Genomic DNA, 13,302 nt, shown 5'->3' with positions numbered 1-13,302 from the left:
AAAAATGGGTCATTCATATATATATATAAGTCGCTTACCTTAAGAAAAAAATATTTGTACAATGTATTAAGAAAAAAAAAATCAAAAAGGGACACGTACAAGATACGACAAGCAATCTCTAAAGCAATAAATACTACTGGTCCTAGCGTTGTGACATTTTTGTATTGAACACCCACAACCCTCCCACCCCAAACCTCCCCTCAAGTCCACCCCAATCCCCATTTGACTCCTCCCCCAAGGTAAACAACAAAAAGAAAAAGACAACGCAATGGAACAATGCATATTTAACACGGTAATCCCCCCTTCCCACCCACCCCTATTATTTCTGTACATTTAAACAAGAACAGGTAACATCACAATTAAAGTTGTTCCTCAGAGGTGTCTGCACAAGCCCCCCCCTCCCCCCCAGTACCCTCCCAGGGATCAATAGGTGACGGTTGATTGGTTCGCAGGCTCGTATTTAATACAAATAATAAAGGAGAACCAACTCTTTTAAAGAAAAAAAGGGCTCATTGAATTATCTAGCCTAACATTTTTTTAATGTCTTTTAAACCATTTTGAAGTTGAACTATTCTGTTGTGCTGCTTCAACACTACAAATAAAAAGACAAACAAAATTCATAAAAATTTGGCAATTCACAAAGCTATACTACAACTCATTGTATTATTTCTTTATAATAATTATATATTTTTTCAATAATAATGATGGGTCAAATATTGACCAATGAACTTTTAATAAAAAACAACAACTAAAATCTTTTAAAGCCGTATGGCACAGAAACATAAAAACAAACCAAGGAAAACGATTGACGTGAAATTCATCAGCGAGAGAGAGAGACAGACGGGGCACCAGCAAAGGTGTGTGTTTGTTGAACTCAGCTTAGAAAACAAAACAAGAATAAAGAGCAAGATGTGGAGTAGAGGGAGAGAGAACAGACTATTCTACAGACTTGGTCACGAGCGACAGAGGCTGCTGGGCCGTCGTGGAGCTGGGGTGAAGCGAGTGGGAATGACACATGGACGCCAGCGGCCGGCCGTGGGGGGGCCCCGCTGCCGAGGAGGAGCCCGGCTGCCGCGAGGACGAGACGTCGCCGCGCTCCAGGGCTCCGTTGTGGGAGGAGGCGCCACCGGGCGTTTTGCGGGCGGCTGAGGCCGCCGAGGAGTTCTCCATCTGAACCAAAGATGGCGGAGGAGGCGGCGGTGGGGGGGGAGGAGGAGGCCCGACCAGGAGGTGGTGGTGGGGGGGGTGGAGTGTCTGGTGGTGGTGGTGGGCCGGTTTCATAGTCAGTGAGAGAGGTTGCATTTGTTCAGTCTGAGGTCTGGGCTCTTTCGAGGAAGGGGAAGGAGCCACGGAGGAGGAAGGGGAGGAAGGGGGGGAGTCTAGTAAGCTTCCGTCCGAAGAAGGAGGACTGGCACAGCTGCCTTCACCTTGGATGTAGCGAATGCACTTTTTTTTTCTCCTGGAGGGGTGGTGGTGGGGGGGGGGGGGACCAAGGCGAGAAGAAACAAAACAAGAGAAAAGAGTCTTTTAGCATCAATGTCTTGAAAACTAACACAAACACACAAGGCTTTGGCAGCAAAGCTACTTGAATGCACTGATTGCTTTGGTTTCGCACACACGGTAGATGGGGCATTTTACTGTCGTATCTAGCGTGCACGTTGATATGGTGATCGCTGACGTTTTTTGTTTCGTTTGCTTTGTTCAGGTGCATTCAAGTAGCGTTGAAGGCAATAAAAGGCCACTGAAGGCCACAGTCAGGTTCCCAATATCCCCCCAACTCCGTACTGAACAAACACAGACAGACAGACAGACAGACAGACAGACAGACAGACAGACAGACAGACAGAAAGGATCAGACAACAGGAAAGTGCCACGAGAATAACCAAGAGAGACACAATGATGATGAAAGGAAGCGATGAAAATGAGCTCTTTTTTTACGTTCACCCTGTCGTCCCTATTGTGGACCCGCCATTATAAGCGAAAATGTGCCAACAGTTTAAAAAATAAGCGTTGCATTGCAACATGTGGGGAGCCTGTAGATCGGCTATTTTCACTAGTTTGTCGTACGACAAAGTATATTGGATTTAAGTGGTAAACGAACACTCTTTATGAATGGTGTATTGACTACATGTAATTCTAGGCTAATCTAGTGCGCTCGTCTCAGCCGGGTGAGCAACCTGAAGTTAGGACGCCCCCATCTCATTGGCCTCTCTCCATCTCTCTGCTAGCTCTCTCTTCTCCCAGGGGAACAGAGTTTGGATGCGAGGCTAAAAAGTCAACAAGATCCACACACTACCTCGTATCCGTCCCCCCAAAGACGTGAATGCGTGCACGAGGGGTCACGGCATTGTGTTTGCATTTCTTGCTTCGGGGTCGGGACCCCCCCCCCCCCCTCCCCGCGTCTGGTGTTGCCCGGGAGCCAAACCCACCCCCTGCTGTGGAACCGAGCTCCACAATGCAACTACACCGCAGGGGGTGGGTGGGAGTGGGGGAGGGCAATTTTAGAGAACGAAGTAGAGGGGATTGTGCTTATCGGCGGTGGCTGTGCTCTGAATGTTGCGCTGAGATTTGGTTAAAGGGGGAATCTCTGCTCAACTCATCTTTATCCTGACCTCTGAATTGACCCTCCCCCTCCTCTCCTTTCTCTCTCTCTCTGCTCCATCACAAGGATGCCTGAAGGCCATGTGTAGTTTAAGACGGCTAGCTCACAGGGACAGGCAGCGCGGGAGGAAAGAAAGAAAAGACCAGAACAGCTAAGGTGATCCAAAAAGAATGGGAGAACAAAAGAAGTAAGAGTAGGAGCGGACGGGAGGCCTATCGAATTCTATGTGTGGCCGTTTCATTTCAGGGTAAGGCCTGTTTCTCAAGTCATACCCCTGCCTGTACTGTACTGTACTAAGTGTCGCGCGGATACGTGTGAGATCGAGGCGAATGCGGAAGAGCGGGGGATTGAGAATGACAGGATAAGTGGACATAAAAATAAGAGTCAGAAGGAAAGTAAAGATACATTGACACCGAGAACTCTGGATACCGTGACGGCATGCTTGGAAGAATGGGAGAGGAGCATGCATTCCTGATAAGTCAGACAAATTGTCCAGGATTGCAAGCGCACAACATGGAAGACAACAGGAAAACACGGAAAATGAAGCAAGGGATGACGGAGTGGAGTGTGCCGGGCTTTTAAGTGCTTTGTACGTTCCTAGCATTGTGAGCTGGAGTGTATTGATTGTCCTTTACCGGAGCAAAAAGCTATCAGTTTGCCCGTGCCCGGCTATACGTCTTGTTCTACGGTGTCTTCCGAGTGATAAGTGCCTGTCAAACTGCTACAAATGAGCTAATATCCATTTTTTAACAGACGTATCGATTCATAACATGTGCCCGTGCACGTTATTGATTTCTCCTCTCTGGTCTCGGGGGGGAATTACACCAGATGCATCTTTTAGGAAATGGAGCCCGGTGAGGTCTTTTAACCTCTCGGCTTCCAAGACGAACGCTGAATTACGAGGCTCTCCCATCGCCCTGGTCTGTCTTGACTCTTGCCTGGCTTTCCATCATTTCCCGTGACTGCCTAAGGAATATATATCAGCTGGAATGGTGTATGGCTTGATTCGCTAACATCACTATGTCGAAGCGATGGCCTGGAAGACGCCCAATCAATGACAGGCTGCATGCCGAGTCAATCTCACTTCAAATGTTCAGAGATCGTAAAAAATAAGAAAGGAAACGGTTAAAATTAAAAGCGGCTACAAATTTAACTCACCTGTCCCTGAACAAAAACGAATACCACGGATGAAAAATTGGCCCATAAATTGTGAATGAGCTCTTCACTTTTGACGTACAAAACCATCTTAACTGGACCCTGATACTTGACGCTTATTCAAATGAATCATTACAAAAGAAACTGCCCTGAGATGCGAAGCATATCAGGTTTTGCATGCCCCTGATGTACAATACCGAACGATGTGTGGTAAATGGTTGAAAGTCATGTAGAGAAGAGCGAGAAACAGTGGGTGGAGGGGCGTTCAGTGGTGATGACGCAGTGCAAGCCAGACACAGAAAAGGGTATTACTTAGCAGAAACAAATACCTACCATGAAAATATTCCCAATTCAAAGACTGCTTGTGTCAGAACAGAAAGACAACAGGTAGGGACTAAGTAAGGGTTATTAGAGAGGAAGTTTGGAGGAAGACAAGGAGGAGGAAGAGAAGGAGGAGAAGGAAGAGGGCATAGAAAGAGAGTGTCACTGAACGGGCCCTCTGAGGAAGCAGGGCCAGGTTTGTAAAGCACGACATGGTTATATCAAAAAAGGGCGCCAATTAGGACATACTGTACATGACAGTGGAAATGATCTACTGGCTAGAAAATGGATTTGGATCAGAACTGTTGGGATCATGAAAATTAATGTTTTCACTGTATTAGTCGTGTATTAGCTTAGCCATGCTGTAAATCCGTTTCTCAAAATCCGGTCCAGGGCATGGAGAAACTCTCCATGCCCTGGTCTGTAACTCTGAGAGTGTACCATTTTCTTTGGAACCTAAATCTACAGAGTAAAATTCAACAGATGGAACCATTAACCCATGTTGGGCGGGAACCCCTTTTGGTGTTAGCATGATTTTATGCTTTAGCTATTGAAAAATAGCAGATCTACAAGCTCATAGCGTGCCTGCTATTTTGGAAAAATCGAAGAACGACTGACATAGAAACATAGCTCTTTCAGAAAACTGTCAGGATGTAGAAGACATTTTTAGAATCTGATCTCAGGTCAAAATGGGTTAAAGTCCCTTTTGGTTCCAATGTGTCCACTCTCAGAGTTGACCCCCCTGGTGGTCCCGGCATTGAGAACCAGTGTTGTAAATGATGGCTAGACACCGTCCGGATCAATGTTCATCTCCAAAGTCACCTCGTCTCGTAAATCCACTTTCTGCCACGGCGGGCTTAAAAAACCTTGTCGTGGGTTTGAAAAAGGTACTGAAAAGCACTGCGTTGAGGGCAAGTTTACAGTGTGGAGAAGCCCTCCTTGGTTAAGGGGGAGGGGGAGGGGTGGGGGACAGACAAAAAGAGTAGTTTGCCACATGTTACCACATTGAAGGAGAGACACACTGTGTTTTTGGTTTTGTTGTTGTTCTCTCTAGATTCTCTAGACTATATCTGTACAAGTAATCAAGGAGGGGAGAAGGAGGCTGCTCATTGTGCCTGGGCCTCCTCTCCACGGGTACTTAATGGGAGTTATACCTGCATGGTTTGCACCATAAACTCAGCTGGTCAAGCCCGAACAAGGCACGACACTTCTTTGGGGTATTTGCATCTGTTAGCCAAAGAGGTAGGACAACGAACACACGTACGTACGTACACACACACACATACACACACGCACACACACAGAGACAAAACAAAAAAAACAAAAACGAGAAAGAAAAAAAGAAAACGGATACGTCATTGCACAGACACAAACACATGGCCAGGGCTTAGGTTTAGGCTGGTTGACACTGGGACATCCTCCGCGACATTTTTGACCAAGCCATCATCACGTCAACTCCTCCGCCGACACTGCCATGTCTGGGTTCCTCAGTGGGGAGGGGGGGGTGGGGCTTACGGTTTTGTCCTGGCTGTAATCAAACCCACTCAGTGAAAATCTGTGAGTGCCAATCCAACTGTGAAACTATACCCGTGAGGGTCCATTTTCAGGGTTTGGTCGGTGGGCGGGCTTTGTTCCATTTGTTGCACAAACAGACCCGACATTCATTCCATACACACCCTTCTTCCCAAAAAGGCGTAAGAAAGTCCCCACCCCCCCTTAAAACAAAACATACTGGTTGGCACCTACGTATGAGAGGCAAGCTAGACTGGCAGGGGGCGTGGCTGGAGGAAGCCGAGAGGTGATGGTGATAGGCCTGGCCGGACAGATGGAACAGACAAACCGAGGGGCGGTAGAGGGCAGAAGGCAGCGACAGAGAGGAGAGAGCGGAGGAGGAGGAAGAGGAGGAGGACGAGGGGGGAGGAAGAGGAGGATGGTCCCAGCGTACAGTGTAACCCAGCCTTCGCCTGGCCCCCGGCCGGTGCGGGCGGACACCGTACACACCTGCATGGGCCACACCAGTTATTCTGTTGGTCGAGGCCAAAGCGCGCTCGACACTTCTTAGGAGCGCTCAGGTCTGATGAGGTAATAACGAGGGGGGAGGGGGTAAGGGAGGAGGGGAGGGGAGGGGAGGGGGACGGGGAAGCCAGCACAGAGGAGGAGAAATGGAACCAAAACAGGGAAAAATAAATAAACAAACAAATAAATAAATGATAAGGTAGAAATAAAGGGGAGAAAGAATACACACCGGTGAATCTGTGAAGCTTTTGCTGTGGCTTATTTCAAAATAAATGCAAATAATTGCTAAATCAATCCCCCCCACCCCCAAAACATCCATCCCCAGTTTATATACTAGATGCAAGACATTGTCAAGAGATCTCAAGTATGCCTTTTTTAGAGAAAGCACAGACTGTCAGAAGACACAGTTGTTAGTGTGTGTTTCCAGACGTTAGGGAAATCAAAATGCAGGCAAAGGCTCAATTCGTAAGTGTGCAAACGAGTCAAAGCGGTAGCTTTGTTTCAATCATGTGATTTGGAACTCTGATTGGAAATTAGAAATACAAAAAGTAGAAGTGCTTTTTTGTTAGAGCGAGCATAGAAAAGGGTGGGGGGTGGGGTGGGGGGGTTGCACCGCTTTAAAAGCTAGCTGTTGTCAAAGCTGTGTTATCTGAAGAAGGTTGGGGTTCAAGGTGGCAGGAATAAGCAGTAACAGAAGGCTGTTTCAGACAGCAAGGAGAAAGAATCTAGTCCTCAGGACCTGGTATCAAACAGCCCACAGCATCACTGACCACAGTGGCAGTGAGTCAAAAAGTTAGGCTTTCATTTGTACCTCGTCGTGTGACTCTTTCGACAAGTGCCATGACTTGCTTCGGCCACTCTGTTCAGTTGACAATGTCATTTTTGTCAAGCGAAAGAGTCGTGCAACGAGGGACAAAAAGGGCCTTTAAGAATGTTGTGCTGTAGGTGTTTGATTTATAGGCAGTTTTAAAAAGAGGGGGTAGGCCAAATTCATGCTGGCCTATTAGAGTAGGCACAGGCACAGCTACAGGAAGCATATAGATTAAGGAGGTTTACCCTGACATCCTATGATCATAGTTCATAAGGTACAGTTGGGTGCCACCGATATTGTCCCTTATCATTTGACCCATTTAGGCCTGACCTAATTTCTTTTTTAAAAATCCAGTTTTCTGAAATAAATATTTTCACGATTTTTCAAAAATAGCAGACCTACAAGCTCGTAGCGCGCCACTCGGTGGCGCGCTATGAGCATGTAGATCTGCTATTTTTCAATAGCTAAATTATAACGATGTTTAAAACACCAAAAGGGGTTCCCGCCCAAAATGGGTTAACTGTCCTTTTGCGCAGATCACGCAAACCTCAGCAAAAAGAAAAGGACAATATCGATGGCCTCCAACTGTAGCTTTAAACAGTCTTAAACCTGGACTCCCTTCCCTATTTAGGCCAAGTCATTATAGGCTAACATTAAAAAAATAAAAATACAAAATAAATAGCGGTAATAGCCGATCTACAAGCTCACAGCGGGAGTTGTGAACTTGTAAATCGGCTACCATCGTTATTCATTCTATGCTTAAGTAACTACTTCAAATAATGTCAATAATAGCAATAATTTAAATCAAACATAACTGTTTCTAATGCCAAAAAAACAAACAATAGCAACATTTCCTTTTTTTTTTTTTTTAGAAAAGAAAGCAGCAAACAAAAGCAAATAGAAACATTATTAATTAATTATTATTAAATCGTAGCATTTAAGCTTAAGACTGCTCTCAACATTCTACAACTGACACATTCACGGATACATATATGAATACACATGAATTAAGATAAGAAGGAATAAAACATTAGTTAGTAATTTAATACTCAAAATGACATTAGCACCTGTAATCGGAGGGAGTGAAAGGCAAGGGTTTGGAAAATATTCTCTGTGTTCTGAAAAAAAAGAACAGATAGAGAGGCCTTCAAGAAGCGATCCGTCACCCAGAACGAGAACGCAGAACGAACACATGTAGAAAAAAGGAAAAAAAAAAGAAAAAAAATGGGCATTTTAGTCCTCGTCAACTCACAACATGATCAGAAAGAATAAAAAGGATGGATAAATAGCAGCATTAGCAAACCTCCTTAATTTTAAAAGACGTGTGTGTGATTTAGTTCATGTTGATATTAAAAGCATGCGTGAAGGCAAGCGGAGGGGGGTTAAGGGAGGGGCGGGGGTTCAGGCAAGCAGGCACACACATATGCATGCACATCGACGCACGCACGGACGTGCGTGCGCACACACACACTCTCTCTCACACACACACACACACACGTCACACACACACACAGTACAAGCACAATCTATCTGCAGGGTACAGGCACGATAACACGGAACCTCACACACACACACACACACACACGCACACACACACACACAGTCACACACACACACACGCACACTGGCAAACGTTAATGGCTCTCACAATGCTTAGATTTCACATTCTCAAAACACACGGTAACACAGTATCACAATGCTGGGGGCAAAGGGGGGTGTCAGAGGGGAGGTGAGATGGAGCTGGGAGGGGGAGTTAGGAGGGGGGGGGGGGGGTTGGGGATCATGCATATTCAATTATTATTAGCTGGGGAAGGCTTGGGACGGATGGGAGGGGGGGGGGGGGGGGGTTACAAGCAACTCTACCATGTAAATATTGCATTGGATAGCATAACTACATTCAAAAACATAATAATAATAATTATGAAATAAAATTCAACACACTTGAGCCATGCAAAATAATACAATAGGAAGCTAAAAATGAAACAAAAACCATAACTAGTCCTTAACCACTTTAACCCTGGCATCCCTCATTTTGGGCATAGACGAACATTTCCCCAAAATGTTCCGAGGACAGCTGATCTACAAGCGGTTGCACCGAGAAGTGCTGTGTGAGTCGCTAATTCGAAAAACGTATTTATTTATTATTTTGTTGAAAGGTTTTGGAAAACAGGGTTAAAGTGATTAGAGCTGCAATACGTAACTTTCATATCTTATCCAAGACACACAAGTCCCTAAACTTGACCTTCAGGCTGTAGCACTTGTCGGCCACTAGTGCGACTATACCCGACCACAGTAGCATTCGTTATAGAAGAGCAGGGAGACCAAATACCAAAAATAATATTTTATTCACTATAACAGCGGTGGGCAACTTTGACAATGGAGAGGGCCACTATATTTCAACACTCACTCCCTAGGGCCATATATTACGGTCGTCGCAAAAATAGCCGATCTACAAGCTCAAAACGCGTTTTGAGCTTGTAGATCGGCTATTTTTGCTATATTCGAATTGAAATCTTGAATTTTTGCTATTTTTTTAATCAGAATCCTGAAAATTAATATTTTTCATTTCAAATGCCTTTAATTATACTTGTGTTGAAGCATTGAGCTACTAATTTAGACTTAAGTAATTAAAGCGGGTCATGTTTGCATGTTGTGGAATTGTAATCAGCTGAAACCAATATTATATCAGAATTCTGACATTAACCTGAGGGCCGCATTAAGTGAAGGTGGGGGCCGCATGTGGCCCCCGGGCCGCCAGTTGCCCACCCCTGCACTATGAGAAAAGTTGTGTATTGCAGCTTTATGGCACGTCACACATGACACATGACACATGAGGGCACTCTCCTAACAGCAGAGACAGAACTGAGGCGTGCTTACCATTGCCCTCTGCTTGCTGCTTCTCCCTTTTTCTCTTCTTCTTTTTCCCCTGTTGGTTACATGCCAAAAAAATAGAAAGAGAAAAGAGGAAAGAAAAAAAAAGATAGTAACAGACAGGAACCTTAGTTATTATATTGTAGAAGAGCCTACCACAAAATGCTTACTTATTTGTTTCATCGTTCTTTCTTCCCCCCTCCTATATGACGTTCTGAAATGTCTTTTCTCTGCCCTCTGGTTTATAACAACCACTGCAGACCAGCAATGAATGTTCCCGTCTCTCTCTATTTTTTGCCATTCTTTTTTCTTATTTCTTCATCTTTTGTTTTGAGCCATCATGGCCTCTAGTCCTGTGTGTGTGTGTGTGTGTGTGTATGTGTGTGTGTGTGTGTGTGTGTGTGTGTGTGTGTGTTTCTCTGGGCTCCACTGGTTAACCACATGAACCATGGTGCCCCTATTCCGAGTGCAAAGATTTGAAATAAATAACACATCTAGCCTGTAGATCAGCTATTTTTGGTGAAGATTCTTGGTGTAGAGAGAAAAAAAAGGGTGCCTACTATAGACTCCTGGGGGACTCCGGTAAACAAAGAATAATAGGCTTTAAGGGTTCAACTCCAATACTGGACACAAAATGATGAGCCTTCCTGCTTCAGTTGTATCGTTTACGTAGCTTCTGCAGCAGAGCTAAGCAACCTGAACGATAGTGGCTAAACATCAGTATAACTAGCTAGCTTTGATTGATTGATTGATTGAAAAATGTATTAACAGTTTGCAGAATTACAGTACATTTCAAGCACAAACTCTATCAATGCGAGCCAAGGTGGTGGTCGACAGTACGGTGAAGGAAAGCGCTGCCATTAAGCACAAACTTAATCTTGCCACTAGGACAGTTAGGGACTTTGAATTAAGCTCCATGTCCACTTTGTCAGGTCTCAAAAGATCCAAGAAGACAGTCAAGAAAGGTGAGGAATGGGGTTTTGGGCCTGCTACCTAACTCTTGAGAAAGGGGGCAATTACGACTTGTAAACTTCAAAACTTACATAGTTATCTCGTGCTGACCAGCCGGGGTACAGCTGCATGTGAAGCTGTCGTTCTTTCCTGGCCAGCTCGTAGTACTTGGCCTGCTCCTCTCGTGATAGCGCATGCCACTGTGGATCGACAGAAATGTCAGTGTTGTGCTGTTTTCGATATCGTCTGAGTTTACAATTAACCGGTCATTTTGGTGGTGAAGTAAGACTGGAACAGAGTGTTTACCCTCCGTCCCAGGATCTGGTTAATGGCAGCGCTTTCCTTCAGCGTACACTCGGCCACCACCTTGGCTCGCATCTCCTTCATGTACAGCATGAAGGCATTAAGTGGCTTCTTTATGTGGGGCTGTTTCTTCTTCTCCTCCTCTTTTTTCTGGTCGTGTTTCCTGATGGCGACAGACAGGAAAGTTAGCCAAGTAAAAGGCCCAAAGTTTGGATGCGCAAATAAATGAGCACGGTGTCGGTAGCGAGCAATAGGAGGCATGAGCACTCACGAGTTGAGGGAGCTGATGTCACTGTGGGACGACTCCTGCTTGACGTTGGACGTGACGATGGCCGGGTGCGGGATGCCCGTGGCGTGCAAACTGTGGTGGGGGGGGACCATGTGCGGGGGGAATCTGGAGGACAGAAAACTGTGTAATTCGACAGAGTGAGCGCGGGTGAAATGGGGGAGATCAGTCACATATATACATGTATGTTATACACACAAGACTATACACGTTAAAACAATTATATTATATCTCTGCTGTCGGGAAGAAACCACCTAACTCCAAAATGTGCATTTTTTTTTAAATTTAAGAAAACCTGATATTTTGAAAATAAAGCAATCCGGCGTCATCGAAGTTGATGTTATGACTTTATATATTGACAATTACTTGCATGAGATGGGGAGAGGTGGTGGAGTTAGTTTGAGGGTCCAATGGAGTTAAGGTTTTGTCCAAAGCGTTTTTACTACTTTCCATTGGTTCAATATTTTCGAAACAACAAACGGACATAAACAGTGTTCAATAGCACTGATTTATGAAAAAAAAAATCAAAAAGGTTAGGAGGTTTCCTTCCGACAGCAACTACTGTATATAGAATTATTTTAAATAACACAAATAGCTACTTACAAGCTCACAACACGTCGCGATACGAAGTGTAGTGAGTTTGTAAATAGGACATTGTCGCCATTCGTCTTGCGACAAAGCATATTTAGGCTTAAGTGGTTAACAATGGCTGGGGCCTCCACTCCACTCCACTGTGAGAAGGAATTCTTGGTCCCAAGTTCGAGACACTTTTTTTGAATTCCTTTCCACAGGAACAGACTTGGACCCCCGGCCGCAAAGACAGTAACACTCGAACCATGCAAACATAAGTGCACAGTCAATGTTTAAGGCTGGCCCCTAAATTGTTATTCACAGGCAAGATTCAAGTGTGAATTGACCTTTTCGGATAGTGCTGTTTGCAATAGTCAAATGTCTTGCATTTACAAGATAGGGACCAGCCTATAGAAGTATACAAGGCACGCATTTTCATTACATTTCATTACATTTTCTGTAATTCACACAAACAATTATAGAGAACCATCACATCAGCGAGTCACTATAAAACAGTTGTATTGTGTGGCAGCAAGAAGGGGCAGCTGAAAGCGTGAGGATGATCCACATTGGTCCTACACGCAACCCTCCCTCATCAAGTCATCATGGTTAAAAGGTGCAGTAGGGTTTAATGTCTATGACGCCTTTAACCAAACGTGCTTTAAAATATGTGTTACTTTCCCCCACTCACTCAAACATTCACACCTAAGGTACCATCCTCATTGGAAGCAGTTTAGGTGTACAGCCGTTTTCTAAATGACTCTTTGACACAAAGTCAGAAAGAGACAGGAATGCCTAACTGCTCCTCACGAGCAGGTCGGTGCATTGCATGATGTGTGAATTAATTCATGGGCGAACGTAACACACTTCATAAAGCTCCATGTTTAAATGCAGGCCACTTACTACTTGAAATGAAAAATGATGAAAATAAATGAATAATAATAATAAACACATTTGGAGGCTAGCAATGGCCTTTTATCTATCCATTTTATCTTTGTATTTCCCCAAAAACATTTGATCCTTCCACCTGTCACAGCTTCCCTAAAACGCTGACTATGGATTAACGTCAATGAGTATATACAGCTGACATGGACCACCTCTGCGCTCACACACAGTCACGCAAGTCGAAGGAATGCAATTACGTGCCTTAAGAGTATTTCAAACTCTGTGTGTGTTTACAGTGCGTTCGCCTCTGTGACGCGCGACCATACAGCAATGGCGGAGAGAGAGGGAGAGAGCACGATGAAGGAATAGGATATGGGGGGGGGGAGTGTATTTGTGTGCGTGTGTGTGTGGGGGGGGGGGGGGGGAAACTGTATTTGTGTGCGTGTGTGTGTGGGGGGGAACTGTATTTGTGTGTGTGTGTGTGTGTGTGGGAGGGGGGGTTACGGGAGGGGGAGGAATAATTCGTCTTCT

The 13,302-nt window shown here is 44.9% G+C and overlaps 1 protein-coding gene across 11 annotated transcripts in view; it reads right to left on the bottom strand.

Moving 5' to 3' along the window:
- Positions 1–425: 425 nt before the first annotated feature.
- tcf7l2 (transcription factor 7 like 2) overlaps positions 426–13,302 on the bottom strand; it is a 101,695-nt gene continuing 88,818 nt past the window's right edge. For 3 of the 11 annotated variants that reach the window (XM_079492949.1, XM_079492957.1, XM_079492959.1), the window contains 7 exons: positions 11,302–11,439; positions 11,034–11,193; positions 10,820–10,927; positions 9,783–9,846; positions 7,973–8,023; positions 6,080–6,152; positions 426–1,459 (listed from right to left, as the gene is read on the bottom strand). In XM_079492949.1, coding sequence (XP_079349075.1) covers positions 937–1,459; positions 6,080–6,152; positions 7,973–8,023; positions 9,783–9,846; positions 10,820–10,927; positions 11,034–11,193; positions 11,302–11,439 — 1,117 coding nt within the window. In that variant the 3' untranslated portion in view covers positions 426–936. Of the gene's footprint in view, positions 1,460–5,232; positions 5,306–6,079; positions 6,153–7,972; positions 8,024–9,782; positions 9,847–10,819; positions 10,928–11,033; positions 11,194–11,301; positions 11,440–13,302 lie in introns of all 11 variants that reach the window. The other 8 variants (XM_079492952.1, XM_079492958.1, XM_079492953.1 and 5 more) reach the window with 5 other exon arrangements.

Source organism: Electrona antarctica (genome assembly GCF_951216825.1).
Source record: "Electrona antarctica genome assembly, chromosome: 22".
NCBI classification, from domain to species: Eukaryota; Metazoa; Chordata; class Actinopteri; order Myctophiformes; family Myctophidae; genus Electrona; species Electrona antarctica.
Note: the sequence above shows the minus strand (reverse complement) of the source record. Positions and strands in the feature narration are given on the sequence as shown.